At 44.1% G+C, this 24,077-nt stretch overlaps 3 protein-coding genes across 3 annotated transcripts; 1 reads left to right on the top strand and 2 right to left on the bottom strand.

Annotated features, from left to right (window-relative positions):
• Positions 1-9,003, bottom strand: LOC125765385 (BTB/POZ domain-containing protein KCTD12). Its single transcript, XM_049430429.1, has 2 exons — positions 7,000-9,003; positions 1-4,075 (listed from the first exon to the last, which is right to left on the bottom strand). The coding sequence occupies exon 1, from the start codon at positions 7,814-7,816 to the stop codon at positions 7,121-7,123; it is 696 nt and encodes a 231-aa protein (XP_049286386.1). The 5' UTR covers positions 7,817-9,003; the 3' UTR covers positions 1-4,075; positions 7,000-7,120.
• Positions 9,004-9,594: 591 nt separating this feature from the next.
• LOC125765397 (uncharacterized) lies at positions 9,595-19,600 on the top strand. Its single transcript, XM_049430455.1, has 4 exons — positions 9,595-9,699; positions 15,909-16,076; positions 16,740-16,966; positions 18,981-19,600. The coding sequence occupies exons 2-4, from the start codon at positions 15,961-15,963 to the stop codon at positions 19,292-19,294; spliced, it is 657 nt and encodes a 218-aa protein (XP_049286412.1). The 5' UTR covers positions 9,595-9,699; positions 15,909-15,960; the 3' UTR covers positions 19,295-19,600.
• A 73-nt stretch (positions 19,601-19,673) lies between these two features.
• LOC125765229 (glutamate receptor ionotropic, kainate 2-like) lies at positions 19,674-23,842 on the bottom strand. Its single transcript, XM_049430147.1, has 7 exons — positions 23,175-23,842; positions 21,910-22,895; positions 21,599-21,843; positions 21,319-21,508; positions 21,105-21,189; positions 20,325-21,032; positions 19,674-20,259 (listed from the first exon to the last, which is right to left on the bottom strand). Exons 1-7 carry the CDS (start codon positions 23,278-23,280, stop codon positions 19,760-19,762), a joined length of 2,820 nt encoding a protein of 939 aa, XP_049286104.1. The 5' UTR covers positions 23,281-23,842; the 3' UTR covers positions 19,674-19,759.
• Positions 23,843-24,077: the final 235 nt, after the last annotated feature.

Below are 24,077 nucleotides of genomic sequence, written 5' to 3'. Positions count from 1 at the left end.
TCTTGGTTTGATTGGGTTTTCCTTAGACGTTTTGTTTTTATTATGACTTTCTCTCTCTCTTTCCCTTTCTCTTGCGCTCTCTTTCATTTCTCTCTTCCATAGCATCGCTTTACCAATCTCTTTTGAAAACGCATTTCTTCGCCAAAAATGTTTTTTTTCCAGCCGGGTCCGAACCAATCCATCTAGTGACCGCCAGTCCACTCGATTTGGACCACTTCGGGCCACTCTCTCTCTCTCTTCTTCCCCTCTCCCTGTCTCCAAACAACCATCCAAAATACAACAAAACTTCCCGTCTGGTGGGTCTTGCATCTGTGGCAAGCTTTAATTATTCGCTCGATTCCAATCCATTCACGCCCATGTTAAACCATTCCTGTGCCTGTCTGCCGATGTTGGAATTTTCTTTTCCCAATTGGTTTTTTTGTTTTGTTTTTTTTTGGTTTGTTTTGTTGTCATGTGATTGGTTGCTCGTTTCTAGGGTTTGGTTTCTCACTTAACTTAACTTTGGTTGAAGATATATATGTATATATCAATTTTCATTTCTGTGTTTCTTTTCTTGTTTGTGTGTGTGTGTATTTTCTTTTTTCTTCTTTTGCATTCTTGTTCTTTAATTATAATTACTTGCATTATTTATTATTCATATTATTATTAATATTATTATTATTATTTATGCATTTTGCATTTTGCGTTTTCTCACTACTAAGTTCTGCATTTTGTTCATCTGGGATTTCTTATCAATAATATTTTACTTTCATTTCAATTTGGTTTTTGCTGCTTCTACTCCGTGTGTATGTTGTTTTTTTTCTTCTTGTTGCTTTATATTCCATTTTTGTTTGCTGCTTGCATTGCTACGACCCATCTCGGCTTACCATCCGGTTCGCGTTATTGTTTAGTAGTATAGTTCTTTTACCATTACCATTGAATAGTAGTTAGTAGTTAGTAGTAGTAGTTGTAATATTATGAAGTATTATCATCATCATCATCATTCGTTTTCACCGTACGCATTATTAATTAAAGAGATATTTGTTTATAACTTCTCTTGATAAATTCTACCATCGCAAACAAGGAGTAGTTTGGATTTTCCAAACCTCCCTTCGTACCACACCCCTTTCTGTTCCGTTGGGGTAAGGGAATGGTATTATGAATTTACGTGTGGTTTCTTTTGTTTTTCCGTTTCCATTCCCTTTCATCGTAACCCGTTCGACTGTGTTCTCAAGCATGTTTCACACTTGGTTTTTCTTTTGCTGTCGCTCAATTTGCGCGTCCTGGATTTCTTTTTGGTTCTTCTATCGTATCCAACTAGTTTTGGGTGGGGTTGGGAAAGAAAAACACTCATAACTACGGTTATCATCCGTTCACAGTGCTGCAATAGAGTCATAATAGAATGCTCCATTGGATAGACAAAACAAAAAAACGCACTCCAGATCAAACAGCTTGCTAGTTTTCTTCACACAAAACATAAAAAAAAACTAAAAAAAACTGAGAGATCAAAAGAGCGGTGCACCACCCGCAACGTGCAGCTGGGACGATGTTTACGGTTTGCTAAACCCGCAACGAGGTTTTTCCATTAGCCATTTCCCTTGATGAAAAGTCTGCCCGACAGCAGTTACTGCTCTCCGGGCACGGGAAAAAGGGTTCAAGTAGTTGAAATGCTTGCTAATGCTCGGTAAGTTGGTAGCAAATAGCGCTGCTTCCCGATAGTGACAACGTTACTAAGTGGAGTTTTAATACAAAGTACAGAGCCGATAATGTTTCACATTTTACCCATCGCAGCAAGAAGTCGTGCGGTACGTTAGATGATTACTATTTTTATCCTCAATTCGGAAACGTCCAATCCGCAAACCGCAAGAATGTGTTCGTCTGCTTTCCATCAAAATTTTGGTACATTTTGCCACCCCACCCCCATTACCAACCTTGCACGCGTTTCACCTTTGAAAGTTTTGCAAATCGAGTTTTGTTCCACAAAAAGAAAAAAAAAACAAAACAAATCTCCGGATCTTTGTCCCGAAGGAAATTTCTTTTCACATACAGTTTTTTTTATATATACTCGATACAGTAAGCTGATTTTTTCTCATTTCTTCATCTATTGATTTGTTTTCGTTTTTGTTTCACTATTGTTATTAGTTTGCAAATTACTATGTTATGTTTTTTTTTTGTTCTTGTTCTATCTCACTTTTCTTTTCATGCTTAAAGTTTATTTCTTGTGCTCCCACTGGTTCGTTTTTTTTTCTTATTTCTTTACGTTTTCCCTTCTCATTGCTTTATTCCCAATTTGCCCATTTTTTTGCGTACATTAGTTAAATTATCGACCCGATCCCGGTTAATGTTCTACGCTACACTTTTTCTTTTATTATGATGCGTTGGTTTGTTTTTTTCTTCTTCCACTTTCTAAGTATGCTTCTTACTACCCGCTTCTACCCGCTTCAAGTTTTTGTTGTTGTTGTGTTGTGCTTTGCTTAATTCACTTAAATGCTTGTAAATTTTTTGTTGTAAGTTTTAATGTAGTGTGTTGTGTGTTTTATTTTTATTTTTTTTTTTTTTTGGTGGTTGTGGTTGTGTTTTGTATGTGTTACATGTTTTTTGTTGTTGCTGTTGGCCCATTAGCAGATGCATTTGACGCATTGCCATTTTACTTTTTGTTTGTTGCTTTGCGCTGCTCGTGATTTTCCTTTCATTTCCAATCGTCCAATCGTTTACTTTTACGCTTGACTGGGTTTTTACCTCTCTTGACTCCCACCACTCAGCCTGCTTCAGCTACATTGTTTACCACAAATAAATGTGGATACCTATTTACGCCACAGAGGGCGGCATATTTGTGCTTGGCCGTTCGTTACCCGCACGTTCCAACCGTTTCGTGTGCTGTTTTGGTTCACGGAACTGGATTTACTATATCACCGGAATGGGGGGGGAGGATGTGTGTTAATTAATAATAAAACCTTGCTCGGAAGAAAATAACCTCAACGGTAAGAGGAAAAACCATCGACAGGGAGTGTATACGTGTGTGTGTGTCTGCATGTGAATATTTTAATGCTACTGATGTTGTTCGTGAGATGAATTTTCATGAGCTGCCATGAAGATTTGGATGCTGCGAAAACACGTGTTATTATACGAATGTTTATATGGGGGCGCAAAGAAAAAGAAGGTGTAGCTTGAAAATTTCACCTCTTTTCGGCAATTTTGTTTCGTGTTTTTTTTTTTGGTGCTGCCTTCGATAAATATTTAGGCATGCTTCGAGCTGCAGCTGGATATTATATTTTCAGAAAATTCTTTTTAACACTCTCACGTACACACGTACACTCCCTCAAAAAATAAACGAAACTTAATGTCGCACAATGTAATGATGGCTACGTTTTGATCGTTCCCTTCTATAAGATGCGCTAGACGCTGATTACTGTAACTAGCTCAGTTGCTGATTGTTCCCGGGAGGGGTGTACAACAACCCCTTTTTCACTGTCGATTGCAAAAAGGAAGAAGGAAGGAAGGGAGGAACGGAACGGAAAGGAAATAATTCCGCTCCATCGGTGGGTTGCAGCTGATTTTTCGGCGTTGTTTTGCTATTGACTATTTTGCTTTCTATTGCACTACTATCACTACTGTTTGGTTGTGTGCTGATTCTTTAGGAAAGGGGGAAAAAATCGTTCGAGCTAATATGTTTAAAAAGTTGTAATTCGCTTTGTTTTCCTTTGTTTTTTTTTTGCTGGTTGGTTTTATCCGTTTTTGGTGGGAAGTTAAGTCTTTCCGTCCCCGGTGGATTGATTGATTGGTGGACGCTGGTGAGGTGTTTCATTTTTCTCTTTTAAATGTGTTGATTTTCCCCATACCTTTCTTCTGGATACACTAAAGTATTCGCGTGCATCCCGCCGAGAGCGTTCGAAATTAATTCAAGAGTGCCAAACTTTAAGGGGCTGCAAAAGTTCGAGTTGTCGAATTTAGTTCGTTCACTCTCGGTGGGCCGATTTGCTATACGGTCCGGTGCACAGTGAGGGGTTTGAGTGTTTTGCCAGTCAAATGTCATCCAGCGTTTGGTTCCTATTGTCCATCCCGTGCCCATCCTTAGCGTGTGCTGAACCGTTCTAATCTGGGAAGGAGCAATAAAAAAATCCAGTTGGCAAGAAGAAGATATTTAAAATCTATTAAAGCCGATGTGAAGATAAATAGGAAGCGGCAAAATCAAATTGTGAAATTAAGGATAAGCAATAAGGGATCTGTTCAAAACAAAAAAAAAACGGTCACGAAACTTCCGAGCCGTGAAAACGAGGAAAACAGATTGTTCGGGGTTTTTTTTCTATTTGGAGAATAAAACACAGAAGATGAAGAAGAAAAAAAAACGACTCCTCCTCAGCTAAATAATTGATTTTTGTCATTTCGTTGCATACTTTCAGGCGAAGTTTTATTTCTATCACCGGATGGGCAATCCCGACTACGGTGACCTTAATTTGTGGCCATAAAAGTGGCTCCCTTTTTCCACGCTTATTTCCTGTGTAGCGCTTTATCTGGGATGAAATGATGCGAAAACTTTTAAGAACAGTTTCTATTTTTAAAGCTATCCAAATGGTATCGTAGTACAATCTGGCTTAACCGCCATTTAGGAGTAAGAAAATAATCCAAGCTTGCTTGGGTGATATGAATGTTTTGCATAGCATTTTCATGCATACATAGAAGCAACTGTTTACGTTGAATTTTCCTTAAAAAAAACTCCAAAAGTTCAGGAAAATCGTAAGCTTTTCACTGGCGTTAAAAGTGTAAGTCTTTTATTTTGCTAAACTAGGTTTTCAGGGCTGGTTTTTTATTACTTTGCTGAAAAAAAATATACTGTCCCAGTAACTGAGTGGCGAATATTCGCTAAAAGTATAGTCACAGAGAGGAGACGCACGGCAAGATACCAAAATCGGGGACAAACGATCATGTCCTCAGGGGCTCTTGGGGGACGGAAACTACACAGCACAAAAAGGAAAAGCAAGAAAGCCGTCTTCATCAGGTCACCTACTGGAAGGGGGAAGGAAATGCTTCAATCGGCTTTCGTCCTTTTCGCTCGACATAATTTTGCTGAGGCAGAGGAGTACACGGAGTACTTTCCTCTCCTCATTCGCTAAGGTTACATTTCTTCCATTCTGGTTGAGCATGTGAACGCTTCCATGAGGCGAGGGAGTTTGGAGATGCTCAGTATTGCCGTCGGGTACTTGGGGCACAATAATTCTACCCGATTCGTACTCGCCCCAAAAACCTCCGTTCCCGGTGAAGAAAATATACGGACCGGGTATGTAATGTGTGCGTGTGTGAAGGAGAGAAAATAGAAGATAAGGGAGGAAAATACGTGAAAATCGATTTCATCCCGCTCTTCGTATGCCGTGCCCTTTACAGTTTTGCGAGGGATCCTTTAACCGTACCAGCGACAGTAGGTCCGGCAAATGTTTCCAACCTTCTTCTCGAGTTACTGATTTCATCGTGCGTTTTTGTACATTGCGAACCATCAACCGATTCGGACATGAAATCTTCCTTTTTTTGTGTTTGTGGAAGGAGGGGGGGGGGGGGTGAGGAAGAGAAACAGCGGGAGAAGGGAGGGCGGTAGTCGAAAGCAAATGTAAGCCTGTACTTGTTCTGCTGCTGGCCAGCTTCCGAAGCATCCGACACAAACAGCCGAGACAGGAGACCGTGAAAATGAAGTGTTACTGAGCAAAAGGGGGGGAGTGGGGGGGGGGGGGGGGGGGGTGGTAGAGTAGAAAAGAAGGGAAGGGTGGAATTATTTCCGGCAACTTTCCCATTACATTACACCCCCACCCCCCCCCCCCCCCCTCCTCCCTCGACTCCATGACTCCGTTATCCCTCGGTGTTTGCGAGAACTCTCGCCACATAATCGCTTCAGCCTACGTCAAGGGTTAAATGTTTCGTCAACCTCGGTAAAGCAGTCGGCTCTTGTCGGCGCGAATGAAATGAGAGTAATGAAAAATAGCAAACAAAAAAAAAAATAAAAGATAGGAAAGACTCTTCACATTCTTTTCCATTATTCATGCATTCGGGGATTCAGGGGGTTCGAGCGCATCAAATTCACATTTTCGGATGTGAAGGAGAAAAAAAAGGAACCTGCGCAGGAAGAGGAAAGCAAAAAAAAGCAGCACACCCCATACAAAGATAAGAAAAAGTCAAACTGAAATCACTGTCCTCTCGCCCGTTTTTCCCATTTTGGGGTGTGCTGATTGTGGCTTTTCATTCGGCAGGCATAGGTTGGTTTTTGGGAAGTTGTAAAATTCAATTTCATCCCGGGTAAAGCGAATGTGGACGAGTGGGGTTGTTGGGAGACTTTTGGGGGAGGAGGGAGTGGGATAAGCATCGGATGGACGGATAAAGTTTTACATTTCGCATTAAACGTTCGGGACGCGGGCACTTCGGGTAGGTCTAATTGTGAGTGTACGCTCTGTGAAGGTATTAGGATGGTGTGTGTTGGACTATCCGAGTGTTGGCGAGAGGGTCCGTACATAAAATTCCTCGGTAGGGCAACTGTTGCTGTTACGGATGACAAAGTTTTGTGTGAGATTGTGATACAATATCCACCCGTCGGTGTTTTATGCTCCTTTTAAAGAACTAATGGCTGTCAAAGATAGAGAGTCAGCTAATGGAATTATTTTGGCACAACTTATCCCGGCGTACCCCGTGCTGGGTGGTGGTACGGATACGTAAAAAGTAGTTTTGTGTTTGCGATTTTGCATACCTTTAGGCGCAGTCGGAAATGGAATTCGCCCCGTTTTGAATAGGTGTGTAAAATCAAGCTATCTGCCCTGTATGCAATTGAATTATTATGTTCTTCGTTAGTTCTAATTGAAATTGATCCCTATGTGTCAATGAGTCAAGCAGATGGTACCTGTTGCTCTACTATAGACATGTAGTAGCTGAGGAGTTTGTTTTCGTTTTTCTTTTCTCCCGTCGAACAAACCGAACCATTAGGTGAGGGAAATGGTAATGCGGGGGGGGGGGTAGTGTAATGAATCCCAAAGCGTCACTGCTCACCTCATGCCAAATCCGCTCCGTTCTCGATATTCTTAGGGTTACGTGTGTGCGTGGATGTCTGTGTGTGTGTGTATCGTGTATATTTGTATGTAAAAGATGTTAGTGTGTTAGTACGGTGTACTTAGTCGCGCACGAAGACGAACTCGTTGTAGTGATTCCAGCGATTTTCCTCCGTGTCGACGCCCGGTTTCAGGTTTTCCGAAACGGAGCCGGCCGTACCGGAGCCGCAGCTACCGACCAGTCGGAAGCCCTGCTCCTGCAGCATATCGAACGCCTGCTCGATGAACACATGCTTAAGGAAGAAACGGGCGGTGTAGCGATCCGACGCACCATGGTCCGGGTCGCGCGATTCGTTCAGCGTGTCGCCAAACACCTCCCGGCACAGGGCGACCCGCCCGTGCACGAGCAAGCGCGTGATCTTGCGGAACTTCACATCGGCTAGCCCGTCCCGGCCGAACTGGAAGCTGCCCCGGTAGCCGACGGTAATGCAGCCCGGTACCTGCTTGGCGAGCTGCTCCAGCAAACCGGCCAGCCGGAAAAATTCCGCCTCCCGGCGGAGCCGATCGCGCTCGAGAAACGCCACCGGTAGCGTGTAACGGACCGGATCGCGCAGATAATCCAGCACGTGCCGAAACAGTCCACCGTCGCGATCGATGAAATAGTGACCCCGCCCGTCCACGGGCAGATCGGGCGGTGGGCTGCCCGCACCGAACGTTTCCTGCAGCCAGGAACCGTCCTCCGCCAGCAGCGTCTTCAGGCTGACCGTGTACGGCGTACCGCCGACGTTCAGGTCCACCACATCCATAAACGAGCTCATTGCCGTTCAGCGCCTAAATGTAGACTCCACTAACAGGCACAACCACAAAGCGGGAAGATCGTGTTGATGGGTCGGCAGCGGATCGAGTGATTGGCTGAGCGCTTCAGCGATGGCGGATGGGTTGATTGGGTGCGACTGTACGGTGACGGTACGCGATCGTTGATTGCATGAGCTTTGTTGCAGTGGGTTTGCAACAACGGGGACCTTGCGCGGACCACCGCCAATAACTGGTTGCACACGCTTACGCACCTTCACACACCCACATACACCTGGAAGCTCGGGTGCACCAAAATTTTAAAACACTTTTTCACACCCACAAACACACACACACAGGCGCACGATGTTCCCCGATCCCGAAATTCTGATCACGAGTTTAAAAAGAAAATCAAACAGAAACCGTCACTCAGAAATCGGCGGGAAATTGTTGCACTTTTAGTAACCGCTGCTGGCTTGATCGTGTGGTGTCACACTCCCACCTACCACTGGTGGAGGGATAAAGAAGACCGCGTGGTGGTGAAGAAGACCGAAGTGAAGACAGGGAAAAAGGGGGTAGACGAGTGCGGTAGTAGTATTGGTGTTTGGAGGGAAAAAAACCTTCCCGTTTTCCCTCTTTTTTCCGGATGCGCTTCGGGGGGCGGGGGGGACCGTGTGACTGTGATTGCAGTGTAGTGTTCCGTTTAAGGTTCCCTGCTACTACCACTCTCCCTCACTCTCTCTCTCTCTCTCTATATGTGTGTATGTTCTTTTTTTTCCCTACCGAGAGACACGTCCAGACTCGCACCCGTACGCGACTGAAATGAGATCGGGAAGTGCTCGAACATCGGCAACGACCGACGCGGTCTAGTGTCGCTCCAATAATCGCTTGGCTCGTGTTTTGCGGGAGAGGATGGTAACGGTAATGGAGACGTGGAGGCGTGTCGGAAAAGTGTGATGAGCGGGATGAGCTGTACAGCTGGAAGGAAACAGGGAGCCAACATGCTTGGCGTGCGGCGTGTCCCTCCCTCGCTGCTGGAGCACAAGCCGTTTTTTTGCAAACGGAACGCATTCGCTGTGATGCGGATTGCCTACATTCAGGGATGGGAAGTCGAAAAGGGGAAGAAAAAAAAGGTACATGATGCTTCCGCGTTGAACGGTCGCGTTACCCGGAGAGATGGTTTCGTACATTTTCCACTCTCTCTCTCTCTCGCGCGCTCGGTTTTGTGCTCTACAGGAATGGTAGTTCAGTTCCGTACGCTGAGCTTCCTTGCGCTCGTCGTGCTCACCCGAAAGCATCAATGCGCCTGGCAGTATGCAACTGCCAAGGGAAACTCTGTTGCTTCCGGAATTCGCATCGACAAAATAAAAGACTGTGGAGAGTTTTTCCCGTGCGTCCTGCGCCCTGTTGCTTTTGCGCACGTGCTCTCCCTTTCTTTCTCTCTCTCTCTATCTCTAGCGCGCTCTCCCGCTCTTGCTTGTGCCGATTGCTTACACTCTTTCCTGCTCGTGCGTACCGATAAGCGCATACGCTCGCAGCTGTAAGCGAGTAGTACAATTGAATTTTCCTCCCAATACGACTTTTATGGACCAGAAGGGGGGAGTCGGGTTTGGTCTGTAGCTGTGTATGGAGGTGAAGCAGAACATCGTGCTACAAATTGAGAATCACTCTCATCTCAGCGACCAGATCGTACAAAGTAAGGAGATGTTTGTTGTTGTTGCACTGCCCCAGCATTGCTTTATCTAGGGGTTTGGGGGGGTGGGGGGGGGAGTGGCAGAAGTGGAAGGCAACAAAGAAAGGGGGGGTGGAGTGAGTAAAGAAATCGAAAACGAGATCGTACGCATGAACGCAGCACCGCTCGGACAGTTTTCTACTTCGTTCGCAACTGCAAGTGTCGTGCCAGAGTTGGGTAAGGCGTTTTTTTTTTGTTGCTCGTTTTGTTTGTTGTTGTTCCATCTTATCAAGACGCGGAAAATGGTTGATGGAGTTTTTTCTTTCCCCCCCACCCCCGGTACGAGGGAAAGGGAAAGGTGGTCCTATTTGTATGCCACCTGCTAGCCACTAATAGGATACGTCCCATTGCTCAGCTGGCCCACTTGACACGCTCGCATAATGCGCAAGAAGGAAAATAAAACCAGCATTTAAAAGTCAAAGTTTCTTGTTTGATACAAAACAGTTTATGACTTACTGTTTATACACAAATTTCCTCAAACAAAGGAAATGGAAGGAAAACACAAAATCAAAACCAAACAATCCGGTGCGGTGCAAAACAAACGTGCAGAGGAAGAGAAGGAAACAAATTCTCATCTTTGTTTGCTTGTAGCATGATTTCACATTTTCCACTGAACCTGACTGAATTAAAGTGGAACGCTCAGCACACGGTTCAGCACTTTTGCGTCCCTGTACGCAGCATCCAAATAACACACCTTCAAACTCTAGCTAATGCTCAATCATCTTCCCCAAATCATGCCATGTCCTTCCGGGTGGGTGATTAGTTTTTGAGCCTTGTATTTTTTTTTTCTTACTTGAGGCACGCGAAACCCGGCTTTTCCGCGGCTCCGTGCACGGCGCTTGAAGTACACGTTTCGGTGGGATGATGTATTCTACCACCATTTCTTTCCTATTTTTTTGCTTTTCCTCTGTTCTTTGTTTAATTCTGCTGCTGTGCTGCTTTATCGCTCTCGGGTTTCGGCGCAACAGCAGGACACACACCGCCGTGCCAAAAAGTGAAAGTGTGAATTCGGTTTTTGGCAATCGGTAAAATGAGAGAAACAGATGACATGACCGACATCGAGCGTTGAGCGAAACGGTACGGGAACCGCACCATGTCAAGGGTGTGTGATTTAAACACAGCGTGTGCGTGTGTGTGTGTATATGTGTTTGTGTGTGCGAATTTCGATGAGTGAGAGGAACATCTCTCCAACCGTTCGCAAATGGACCACAAAGTATGGACTTCAAACAAGGGAAACAGACGGACTACGGGTGGACGCGTGGTGGGGGGGGGGGGGGGGGGGAAACTTTCAAATCTCTCCACAACCGATTTATCGCTCTCTCCTTCTCGGTGCTACGGTTTATCGCCACCTCGTGCACTTTCTTTCCCACACTGGCAAACGGGAAAACCGTTGCGAACCATTTTTCGCAGCATCTCACATCTGGGACCGAGGCTGTAGTAATCGGTTTCGGGCTGTGTTCGTGCGTGAAAAGCTTACAAGGCGGTACACGTGAAGGACAGCACATTGTCGCAGCATTTTGGAGGCTGCAAAACTCTCCACAAAAACGATTTCCAGCCAGGGCTCTAAACAGAGTGCTTGATGCGGGGAAGGAAAGGGGGGTGGGGGAGGAAGGAGAGAGCTTTATTTCGCCAAAAAGGGGCGAGTTGGAAATATGGATAAGCGCTGGGGTTTCTCTTCCTCTCGCTTTCCTTTCCGCCCTTCCCGGAACCGTTGCATATACCCTTGTCGATGTAACCTGATGGATGTGTTCAGTGCCCTCGTGTGCGTTCGTGCGTGCAACGTTCGGTATAGATTTCAGGGCATTTCGCTTTCGCTAGGTACTTAGGCTATGGTGGGTTTTTTGCTATTTTTTTAAACCGTCCTTTTACCTATCTTTCCCACAACGCTAGCGGTTTCAGGGACGCACGTTTTGTGAGCACGAAAGGCAACAAGCTTCGAAGTACATTTAAGCATCATTTGCTGTAGTTTAACATGTACGCGATGTCTCTTAATGCAACGCTATCATATTTCCTTGAAGAGATGCAACAACAACAGACAGTTTGATGTTGGTTTATTTGATATTTTAAAGCAAATTGTTAAGTACAAAACATTACATCGTTTCAAATAACAATAAAGTCATTTATTTTTATATTATTTATCAGCTTGTCACGTAAGCTTTAAAACCCATAAGCTAATACATTGCTTTATAAAAGAAAGGATAAATGCAAGATATAACAAGCTAGATAAAATCGAAGAGTCTTTAACATTTGTACATTTTAGACAGGTTGTCTACTGATATTTAGCTGATAACAGTCTAATGAAAATTTTAAATTTTTATAATTTTTTAATTTTATTCAAAGCATTATTTGAGTGAAAAGATACTCATTGCAACCCATTGGCATTAAAATAAAACAATTTTATTTTTTTTGCAAAATTTCTCAAAAAAATGGCAAGGGGTACCCCTTATGAAATTTTCGAGTTGAAATTTTTTTAAAATTTTTTTTCTGATTTTTTATTCTTTTTTTACTTTAAAGCACTATTTAAGTGAAAAGAAACTTATTGCAACAAATTCCCATCAAAATATATCACATTTAAAATTTTTGCTACATTGCTCAAAAATGAGGAAAATTTTACATTTTCTCAAACAGGGTGAGGAACTTGGTTCCTCGAATAACTTCTGGCACAGCCATCTGAGGGCATGACTGTCCAAGAAGAAAATGTAGCCATTGGTGCCATCTATCGACCACAGGTTAAAGATTGGCGATCCGTTGGATACCGACCGAGTTATAGGCAAAAGTTGGTGCAAAAATGAGGAAAATTTTACATTTTCTCAAACAGGGTAAGGAACTTGGTTCCTCGAATATCTTCTGGCACAGACATCTGAGGGCATGGCCGTCCATGAAGAAAATGTAGCCATTGGTGCCATCTATCGACCACAGGTTAAAGATTGGCGATCCGTTGGATACCGACCGAGTTATAGGCAAAAGTTGGTGCAAAAATGAGGAAAATTTTACATTTTCTCAAACAGGGTAAGGAACTTGGTTCCTCGAATAACTTCTGGCACAGACATCTGAGGGCATGGCCGTCCATGAAGAAAATGTAGCCATTGGTGCCATCTATCGACCACAGATTAAAGATTGGCGATCCGTTGGATACCGACCTAGTTATAGGCAAAATTTGATGCAAAAATGAGGAAAATTTTCATTTTTTTTTTTTATTATTTTTCACTCTTTTTTTTATTTCAAGCATTATTTGAGTGAAAAGAAACTCATTGCAACCCATTGGCATTAAATTAAAACAATTTTTTTTTTTTGCAAAATTTCTCAAAAAAATGGCAAGGGGTACCCCTTATGAAATTTTCGAGTTGAAAATTTTTTAAAATTTTTTTTCTGATTTTTTATTCTTTTTTTACTTTAAAGCACTATTTAAGCGAAAAGAAACTTATTGCAACAAATTCCCATCAAAATATATCACATATAAAATTTTTGCTACATTGCTCAAAAATGAGGAAAATTTTACATTTTCTCAAACAGGGTAAAGAACTTGGTTCCTCGAATAACTTCTGGAACAGACATCTGAGGGCATGGCCGTCCAAGAAGAAAATGTAGCCATTGGTGCCATCTATCGACCACAAGTGAAAGATTGGCGATCCGTTGGATACCGACCGAGTTATAGGCAAAATTTTGTGCAAAAATGAGGAAAATTTTACATTTTCTCAAACAGGATAAGGAACTTGGTTCCTCGAATAACTTCTGGCACAGACATCTGAGGGCATGGCTGTCCAAGAAGAAAATGTAGCCATTGGTGTCATCTATTGACCACAGGTTAAAGATTGGCGATCCGTTGGATACCAGCCGAGTTATAGGCAAAATTTGGTGCAAAAATGAGCAAAATTTTCATTTTTTTTTTAATTTTTTGATTTTTTTATTATTTTTCACTCTTTTTTTTATTTCAAGCATTATTTGAGTGAAAAGAAACTCATTGCAACCCATTGGCATTAAAATAAATCAATTATATTTTTTTGCAAAATTTCCCAAAAAAAAATGGCAAGGGGTACCCCTTATGAAATTTTCGAGTTGAAAATTTTTTTAAATTTTTTTTCTGATTTTTTATTCTTTTTTTAATTTAAAGCATTGTTTGAGTGAATTGGAACGTATTCCAACCAATTGGCATGGAAATAAATCATTTTTTAAATTTTGCTAAAATAATTTTAAAAAAAGGTAACGCGACCATTGCTAAGCGTTTAATGACGGGGTAAGGAGTGTTTTGTGCGTATATATTGCATACATTCAGGGGCCGCGCACACAAACCACCTCAAAACAACCCACCGGTGTGGGAAACCGCATCCCAATTACTCATTGTTCGATCGCGCTGTACCGCTTCTGGGTTAACATACTGCTGATGGGTTTTTAATGATTATTGCAACACATGGTGTAATTGTTCCACGATCGAACAAACCCCTTGCTAAAACTGACCCGCTTTTCTTGCTTGGTTTTAGTGTATACCATTGCAATAGCTGCAAGCAAGTAAGAAGACACTCAGCACCCTAGGAAAACCTATCCTTTCTATCCGGATGGTACCAAAGTACCCCGGTCTAGCTGAGTCGGGGGGAAAGAACAGTTGTTCTTTCGCCTTCATCTTTATGTTTGTTGTTCAGCTTGGAGCACCATTTGCACGATTGTACCCCAGGGCACTGACAGCAGCAGCAGAGGTATTACCCGGTTTACAACAGCAGCATCATTGCCAGGGGCATGAAAACTGCATCTCTCACTTCCTCTTTACACGCCCGGTACAGTAAGGCAATGAAAGAGAGAGAGAGAGAGACCTTGAGAGAAAGAGAGAACCTCCAAGATATTCCCAAGAATCGCCGTACTTTCCTTTGGGGGATACTTTACGTACTTTTACCTTCCATCTTTCCGAGCCCCTGTTTTCAAGGACGCACGATGGCACGAACCCCGGGGGAGGTTGAAGTTTAACGATCAATAAAACTATGGGCCAGCCGCGGCCAAATCGCTTGCATCGTGCAGCCGTGTTGGGCGTTATGGTGAAAACCCGATGCAAAAAATGTCTGCTCGTTTCCATCGTTGCTCGATGCAACTTTTGAGCTTTCCCGGGAAGGGTTCGGGAATAGTTGAAAGATCTACGTTAGCGTACATTCTTCAGGCTAAAGTTAGACGAAGACGAAACCAGAACGGTTTGGTTTGATGTGAAGGATACTTTCGGAAGGGAGAAAAAAATCACCGTTTTCGCTCCGCTGTAGCTTTTGATGCGTTAGATTGTTGATAAAGCGGAAGCGTTTCGTTTACTATCACTCAGTTACAGCTTTCCGTCACTCCGGTGTTCCGTTTTTCACGAACAAACCTTTTCGGTCTTGAGAAAATACTCATTTCCGGCAGAAGCATTAGTTTGGAACCATTTCGGTGGAGTTGCACTTTCTTTCCAAACAGATTCTTCATTGTGTTTTTTTGCACAACTTTGATTGAAAAACTATCTGAACCAGAGATCGAGTACTTTTTTTTTGCTGTTAGCTGAACTTTTCCTCTTTATGACTAGTTCGCTAAAGAGTCTGGATGAACTGTTCAGCAGCAATTGAAGCCTCATCCGGGAACTCACTAGCAACAGCCATTTCCCATAATTCCAGGATACCTTTATTCAAATGAAAATGACAAGATCTTTACAGCTCTCAAGTGAATCATTAACACACTTCACCTGCTAACCCATAGCAATAGACACACACACACCCACACAACGGGCGGTGTAAAAGCTACAGCAAAAAGAGAACTTAATAAAGCATTTGTGTCTGGTCCCTTCGTTGGAGTGCCTTCGTTCTAAACTCCGTTTGACTCCGGCGACCAATCACCGCCTACACGAGATACCGGGTTTTGGACTCGGCAGTGTCGAGAATTGAATTTCATTGAATTTAATTTAATTCGCTCGTCCCGCTCACTGTCATGCGGTGCGCACCGAAGACGCTTCGCACCGGTAAGATTAAGAAGGAACCGAAAATAAACGCACTGGGGCTAGGTTGCTTTCATTCGTTTTTCATTTCATACCGGTTCCCCGGGAACACGGTGCTGTAAACCAATATTGGGACATTTTTATCACGCTTCCTTCGCTGTGTGAAGTCGTCGCGGGATTCTTGTTTTGAACTTGATTTGTTTTTTTGGGCTAAGAAATAATTTTTCCACAAAAAAAATAAATTCGGTTTTTAGTTCGTAACGTCTGCGTTATTTTCCTTTCAGCAATTCGAAGAATACCCGTTCGAGTGGTTCGATATTGAGCAAATCATTAAATAGTAAATAGTCCTTTGTTATGCGGGTTGCATACTTTAAGGCGGTTTTTTTTTTATTTCTTTGTAAATCTATGTTTTTTTGTTCTATTTCGTTCCGCCTTTTTGTACTTCTAGCCATTAACATACGACGCTAATTGGAATAACTTGTACAAGAAGCGATAAAAGCATGTTTCTGTTGGGACGCCGTCTTCTAACCGGGCCGCGTGGTGCCGCAATGGGAGCGACGGTTGGACTACTTGGAACTGCAATGGTCGCCATCAATCTGCTTTCCTCACCGTCCGGGTAAGTGAGCGGTAGTAAATCCTATACATATGCCGTATTACAAATTTGTGTCTCCACATTAAAATGGAAGCTTAACGCCTTTTATTTTCCCTTACTTACAATCTCCACTAACGTGCTAAAATCTCTAAATAATTTGTTTGACGCGTAAAGAACAGACATCTGGCAAACCTTCTCTCGTCGGCAGTGAGAAACTTTAGTACAAGTTTAGTACAAGCAAATGAGAAAAAAGCTTATTAAGAAGTAAATGAATCAGTAGGCAACAAACAAAAAATTAGTTGCAAAAAAAAGAAGAATCTTAACAGCACCACAAGGTGAACGATTACAACAAAAAGTACTCCCATTTTCGAATTAAGATTGATTTAGGTAGTAAGGACGGCCGGATTGTGTTCTATTTGCGCAAAAAGGCAAAAGGGAAACTTTCCCACAACTTGCAATCGAAAATTACTTGATTTGCCCGTGTGGGAGCAAGAACATTCATTAGCCACCTGTTGTTGGAAAAATCGAAATTTTTCTTGGAAAGAAATCTAAGTTTCGATACAGATTTGGTTCAGCAGTAAGGTTGCATTTGTGTGAGAGGTTTTTTGTTAGGAAAATTATGCTAAATCAAAAATGCTTGATGAGATTAAAGTCGATAAAAGCAGAACTTTGTGTATGTTGTTGCAGTGTTGCTGCTTGCTCAGCAGCCCAACCTCCAGTTACCGGTGCTGATGGTAAGGTCGCCTCATCCGTGTATGATTTCACCGCGAACGACATCGATGGGAAACCGGTTCAGCTTGGCCAATATCGTGGCCATGTACTGATTATCGTCAATGTTGCTTCTAACTGTGGCTACACCGAAGGCCACTATAAGGAGTTTAATCAACTGTACAAGGAGTATGCTGAATCCAAGGGTAAGTGTGGCAAATTATATTACAAAATGGCCGACAGTTGTCGTTCCGTAATGCATTTCATCCGTATTTAGGCGTAATGTGTTGATTTTTACACATTTCCCCATTATTATCTACAAACTCGCCTAAAAGTATGCAATTTGTATTTCATATTGGTTTATAAAACATGCCTTCTTACTGAAATCTTTTCAAGCGGCTTACACTAGCTTAAGCTACCACCTATCTGCACAAACCGAACGTTGAAACACAAAAACCAGCAAACTTTCCATTGCACATGATGCGGTTGGATTGGCGTTAAGAATCAACCGTCCGGAACAATCGGACCATTTTTCATGCCACCCAAGGCAGCAGGTCTGTCTGGGCGCCCTCCCCGCCCGGGGGGAGTGAGATTTTTGGCATGAAGAATATCACACGTGTAGGTGTAATGTTTTAACCCACACAACAGGAGAACATTTCCTTTTCCCCGCTCAAAAGGAGCAACAGAGCGGGGTTTGGCACGAAATTGCACACCGGGTCGGAGTTGGATTCCTTTTTTCGGGGTGTGTGTGTGAATGTTACGGCTTTTGCGGTTTTGGCGATTTCGGCACTAAAGCATGATACGCGATAGTGAGCAGTTTGGCAAAGTTTTTTTCTCCTCCCCCCCCCCCCCCCCCCCCCCCCACAAGAATAAACGCATGGTTGAACGCCGGGTTTCGGGTGAGATGGGAAAGATTGGGTTATAAAGAAGAAAGAAAAAAAAACAGCTACATCCAGAGGAAGTTATATGCATTTTCAACCGGAAAGGGGAAAAAACTTTTAACCGGCAAATGGTGATAAATCTGATGCAAAACATGTACCACCGGGTTGGAATTATTGTTTGCTGATTTTCAGCAGCAACAGCTCATGTAAAGCATGTAAAGTTTAAGGCAGTTTTAAGTGCTTTTTACTGTAAACAAAGGCATTTTTTTTATTAAGTATAAAGCTTCCTTCAATTTTTACCTGAAACTTTCCGGACAGAATAAAGACTGCCCTTTCTCTTAAAAAGGTTTATTTTATAGCTTTTGAATTTACAGCTCAGCTCAGTTACATTAAAAGCTTCCACTTCATCTTTTTTTATAATGTCTCAATTCCCAACGGTCAATGAAATACCTTCCACTCGACTACGGTTTCGCAACTAGTTTTGCGATTTAAATTGTAACAAGCAGTTCAAATGTGAGTAGCCTCACTAAAAAAACAAAAATGAAAAAAAGTCAAAGTTAAATCGTACGATTTCGCTATCGTTGCTGCCCAGTCAGCATTAACCCTCGTCCTTGAAATCAAACCCAACGAACGGCATTTAATGTTCGTGTGCATCATGTTCATGCTCACATGAGCCAGAAAAAAGGCCAAAAAAAAAAACTTATTTATTGCCCCTTCGGGTGGTGTAGGTAGTTTTTTTTAAGTTTCAACCGTACTCAGCTGCAGGCCCACTATAGGGAGCAAGATTTCGCACGATTTAGCAATTCCGTACACTGCCCACAGCGGCTTGTTTTGATATTGGGTAGTGTTGTGGTCAGAAAAGATAGAATGTTTGAGAGAGAGAAGGATACAAATCATTAAACAGCTGGAGAGTCAGTTTAATGGCCCCTTCGATGGTGGGTGATGGGATGGAAAATTCTGCCCGTACTAATGTCTGATACTCGACACCGATGTCGTTGGATCTGCAAAGACTAGACTAACAGTTGCTAGGCAAATCGCACAAAAGTACCATGACAAACTAGCGCCAACGCTAAAAGTCACGCTATCTGCCAAACAAAGAGCGTGCGGTTTTGCCATTGACGTGTGGTAACCGTGTTGGAAACTATACAAGCCCAACTATTGCTACTATTTAACTTTCAGCTTTTGCAGCCGAAACTTCCCATTTCGCCGGTGTTAATTACATGAGGTACCGCATGTGCAACCCCTATTGGAAATTTCTCCCATTCCGACCCCATGTGCTGCTGTGACTAGAAGTTGAGTTCTTATTTCTGTTTCTTCATTCCCCCCTTTTCCCACCCAGGATTGCGCATTTTAGCGTTCCCTTGCAACCAGTTCGGTGGACAGGAGCCGGGCACTAACGCGGAAATCAAACAGTTTGCCGAGGGGCGCGACGTAAAGTTTGACATGTTTGCAAAGGTGGACGTGAACGGTGACGACGCTCATCCGCTGTGGCAGTATCTGAAACAGCGCCAGGGTGGTACGCTGATTGATGCGATCAAGTGGAACTTTACCAAGTTCATCGTCGACAGGAATGGGCAACCGGTTGGACGGTACCCACCCACTACTAGCCCGCTCGAAATGCGCGACGAGTTGGAGAAGTACCTCAACCAATAAGCGCGGGGTTTTTCCAGCATAAAGCATAAAGATAAATATGTAAAGCAACAAATGTCCAACAGGATGTGACACGTTAGCCATCTTCTAATTAACAAAAGATAATTTTGTCATGCGAATTGCATACTGGTAGGCGCATTTGAATCACCAGAAACTAACCCCTAAAGGTATGCAATTTAATTGACAAAATGATCAAAAATGTCAGCTAACAAAGCTCTTATCTGGATGGATAGCCCGCGTAGCTTGTGCTATTATACCCTCGAATAAAACATGCATGCACTTGTATTCAGTAGCGAATATCAACGAATAGGTACGGGTAATTGTCGATCGAGTTGTCTATTAGTCATGATGGCAAATCACGGTAGCTTAGCTGAACCCATCCTTTAACTAGCAGCTAGGGAACGCTTTATTGGTAATGTAACCTGTATGAGCCTGGCATGCGAAAGGGACATCTACTAATCCGGCACACTAGTTCTTATCAAAGACGAAACCAATCTTGTCGATGTTGTTAAGGCTGGCCGCAGTGCGTACATTGTTGCCACGGCCTGCCAGCTCCGAACCGCGCCTGGATTCCGACTTGGAACGTAGCGAGCTCTTCCCGCTCGCAGTTGATTCGCTGAGCGTGTTGTGCACCGGTTTGGACGTGACGGAGATGTTGAGTGCAAACTTCAGCTCCGCCTTGAGCGCATCCCACGGCGTTACCTTCTCCTCTACCGCCACCTTCCGCACGTTCCAGAGAAACTCCAGGATGCCGATGATGAACGCACACAGACAACCGAGCGCTAGGACGACAAACACACCGCCCACGTTGCCGATGCCGAGCTCGTTCTCCTGGGACGAGTTGGGTACCTCGGTACATTGGCCACCGCCACGCATTTCCTTCCACCAGCGTGTTTTCAGCTGATAGAGCTTACCTTCTTCCTGCATCTTCAGTACCGCGCCACTGATCGCGGTACGGTAAGGTGAGTCTAAAATATATGGGAAACATATGGTTTACAGCTGGTCAACGTAACCGGGAAGCATTGGTACTTACTGACGGGCATTGCAATACCGTAACCCTTCGAGTCAAGCAGACCACCAATCTGTGTAAGATCACAGTACCGCTCGGTGATGTACTCGAGCGAGGTCGACTCCATCAAGAACGCGTACATCCGCTTACCCTTGATGACACGGTCGCGACCTTCGTCGTTGCTTTTGGTAAAGACAGATGGGCGGGCCGACTCCATCGATGCCCACATCCGCTGGTAGGTGGAGAAGTTAGACGTCTGGAAAAAGGCCATCGTACTACCGCCCATCACCACGCCGTACTTGATCTTGCTCTGTTTGGCCAGATCTTCCGCCGATTCGATCGTCGCATCCATGCGCTCCATCGTCAGGAAAGCGGCCAGATTGGCCGTGTAGGACGACAACATAATGAGTGCGAAGAACCACCACATACCGGCAACCAGACGCGTCGAGATGGCTTTCGGCAGTATGTCACAACCCTGCCCCATGATCGAACCCATCGTCAACCAGAGTGCGTTGAACATGTCCCAGATGTTTTCCACCTCGTCGTTGTCTTGCTTGCAGGGATGTGGATTCTCCCAGTCGGCTGGTGCCATACGCGAGAGTACGAAGAGCAGTACCGACACACCGAGATAAGCTGTCGCCATGTAGATCCAAACGTCCAGTGATAGTGGCGATAGGAAAGAGAACAGATCCTTCGGTTGCTGCACAGGTTTGGCGTACAATATACTGATACCTATGTTATATACCGCAGAAGAACAGTTCTAGTCCGTTTATTACGATTGATTCAACTGTCCAATTCACTCACCTAAAGTCATGAAGGGCATCGTAAAGTCGACAGCCGTTCTACGTTCATACGTGATAGTCAAGTCACAAACAGCAAGATCGGCTTTCTTCACCCAAGGAAGATGTTTATCAAAAGATATTGGACAGAGATTAGAATCTCGTCTACTTAATGGCTAAACGTCAACATTCACCAAGAGTGTGAGTTGCCTCTATCTCCTCCATTAAATTATACTTACACGATCCAGCAGATGCTTCACAAGTCCGTCCCACTTTTTGGTGATCTTATTGTATGAACCATACTTTCCATCCGGCACCAATTCCATTCTATACTGGAAGCCAAGAATTTTTGAAATGCCATCAATCAGCTCCAGCGAGTAACCCTCGAAGCGGTTGTTACCCTCAAGAAATTCACCATCCTTTTTCTCCCTGTGAGTTTGAGGGGGTTTTTTTCCCAAATAGGACAACATTAATTAGAGATGTTGAGGTTTCACGGGGTGGGAACTATGTTTGACATACTTAAACATAAGAAACGGAGCACCGATGCGGGACGCCACGATAAAAGTTTTGTTTTGCAGGGACTCCACAATCTGAGAGTAGACCTCACCCTGACTGCGGGTATAGTTAACACCGTGCGTTGGATCCCAGGTAGCAATCTTCTTGAAGCCCTCATCCTTGCTCAGCTCTATAATGTCCAGATGGAAGTGAGCTCTTCGGCCGAAATCATCGAATATGATTGGACCCGTAATGCCGTGCTCAGTTTTCTAGCAAACAAGAATAGCGTAATCTTGAGGATTGTGGCACCGGTCGAACTGATTGCGACTACCTACCACTTTCATGTAGTTAATGATCCGTAACCCAAATTGCCATTGCCGAAGGTTTTTGCTGCCACAGGAAAGTCGTGATGGTGTGATCTCTTCCGTTGCGTCCAGTTCACGGATCGCGGTAGCATAGATCTTGACCGCATCGTTGTACAGTGCGGACTCGGTGCGTACATGCTCCGGAGATACACGGAACTGTCGCTTCATGCGTGCTTCTCCCTGTTCCCAGTCGTGTACGGCATTCTTAATATCGAAGCTCTTTGTGTCCATTAGACGTAGTGCGGTAATGTTGGAGCGTGAGTAGCGGAGCTCCTCAAAATCGATCGTGTGCGCATCGAGCGACGTGATGATGTAGCTCTGATATTCTTCCAACATCTTCACCTCCTTTGCCTGCCGCAAAAGTTCCAGTATGCGATCGGGCCTTATCTCGAGTATGATGTGCGACTCGCCAGAAGATTGGATATCTTTCAGCAGCGGTCTATAGTCGGGATCATCATCGATCTGACGGACGGTAATCGGTGCATCACTTGGTCCATGTATCTGCAGTATGTCCTTCAGCCGCATCAACCCTTCGTCCGAGTCGTAGATTATTGTAAAGCTTTTCCAGCTATAATCAACAATAAGATCCGCCAGTGCGCGGGATAGTACGTCCGCTTCCGGGTAAAGATTGATTGTCATCGCCTGCAGCTCCGGATCAATACCGCCCAGCGGTTCCGGATCCCAGTGCGTAATGATGTGCGGAATCTCAAGCGTTTTGCAGATGGAACCAACAATACCTGACGTCAATATCGAGGAAGGTCCAAACACAGCCGTCACACCTTCCACTGCCAGCTCGCACACCTTCCGCTCCGTCTTGAAGCTATCCTCCGGCGAGACGTACCGCACGATCGGGACCAGCTCGAAATGCTTCTCGTGCATATTAACACGCTCGATCGCATACCGAAAGGCAATCTCGGACTCGTAGTTCAAGTCCGGTACCTGATGGAAAATGGCGCCTGCCGCGGAAAATGAAAATAAATGACGAAATATACAAATCCGCTATTGGTGATGAAACGGCTAACAACTACGCGGGTCACAAATAGAACACGCCGAACACCGCCGTCTGGTGCTCGCTTCTTTTTTTTTTGGGCGGGGTGTGTAATTGCGTGCAGAAATTTGAAGATGCGCTGTATTGATTGTGCAGCTTGATTGCGTATCAGTTTGTCGACTGAGCGATGGGTTTTTTTTTATTTTTATTGAGAGGACGCTTTTTCATACTGTCATGCAACACTCACCGACGGGTATTTCACGCTTTCCATCAACCGATCCACTGAGCGCGTGTACTAGCAGCAATATTGCGGGAAGATAGCAGTTACATATTCCACGGGTTTTATCCAGCATTTTTGCTGAAATACTTGATCTCCAATTTTCCAATTTTAGTTTACCAATCAAACTGCTTTCTTCCTTAAACCGTAACGTTTATCTTACGAAGAGGGGACTCACTGACAGTTGCTCCTAACACCACACAGCACACGCTCGCAAACCGACTGTGCCCCAAAAAGGTACCTACACTAGCACGCACGATTTTGTCACGGTCACAAACACCAGCGGCTACACAGGCACACGACACGATGCGGCAACACGCGGCCCGATCGTCGACCGACCTGACGGGTTGTCGTGCAACGTCTTCTGTCTGCGATGTTATTTTCCGTGTTTTTTTTTTGTTTTTGTATGCCTCCCTTGGTGAACCGATCTTCAGCAAAAAAGGGTGGCGTTATAGGGAAGGGAGAGCGCGCAGAAGATAACAAAAATAGCACCGAACTGATCCGATCCAAGCGTGCCGACGCCGAGAGCGCTGTACGGTAATGTCACAGAGACAGCTGGTCGATTCGGTTTATGCGGCAGCAGTCACGGACCGTGTTTGACCGATCGGTTGCTTTTTTTTATATCTAACAAAAGGCAGTGACCGGTATGGAAAGCCGAGGGATAAAAAGGGACAAACTAGGAGATATTGATGGGTTTTTGCTACACGAATGCAAAAAACAAAAATGCCAATGCGAACGGGGACGCATAAACACACCGTGTGTGTTCTCTCTATTTTTAGCCGAATGCGAGTTTTCCCATGAGAGTAAACATTTTGTTTAGCAGTCCCGAGAGAAAGAGAAGGGATGGACCGTATGGTTTTTTTGGGGGGGGGG

The sequence above is a fragment of the Anopheles funestus genome, chromosome X (assembly GCF_943734845.2).
Source record: "Anopheles funestus chromosome X, idAnoFuneDA-416_04, whole genome shotgun sequence".
Taxonomy (NCBI): domain Eukaryota; kingdom Metazoa; phylum Arthropoda; class Insecta; order Diptera; family Culicidae; genus Anopheles; species Anopheles funestus.
Note: the sequence above shows the minus strand (reverse complement) of the source record. Positions and strands in the feature narration are given on the sequence as shown.

Excerpts from the sequence above, each read along its gene's own strand:
- LOC125765385 (XM_049430429.1), bottom strand. The coding sequence starts at position 7,816 with ATGAGCTCGTTTATGGATGTGGTGGACCTGAACGTCGGCGGTACGCCG.
- LOC125765397 (XM_049430455.1), top strand. The coding sequence starts at position 15,961 with ATGTTTCTGTTGGGACGCCGTCTTCTAACCGGGCCGCGTGGTGCCGCA. Across the intron at positions 16,077-16,739 it reads CTGCTTTCCTCACCGTCCGG|TGTTGCTGCTTGCTCAGCAG; the intron begins GTAAGTGAGCGG and ends ATGTTGTTGCAG. Across the intron at positions 16,967-18,980 it reads GGAGTATGCTGAATCCAAGG|GATTGCGCATTTTAGCGTTC; the intron begins GTAAGTGTGGCA and ends TTTCCCACCCAG.
- LOC125765229 (XM_049430147.1), bottom strand. The coding sequence starts at position 23,280 with ATGCTGGATAAAACCCGTGGAATATGTAACTGCTATCTTCCCGCAATA. Across the intron at positions 21,509-21,598 it reads GCTCCGTTTCTTATGTTTAA|GGAGAAAAAGGATGGTGAAT; the intron begins GTATGTCAAACA and ends TCAAACTCACAG. Across the intron at positions 21,033-21,104 it reads GATGCCCTTCATGACTTTAG|GTATCAGTATATTGTACGCC; the intron begins GTGAGTGAATTG and ends TATATAACATAG.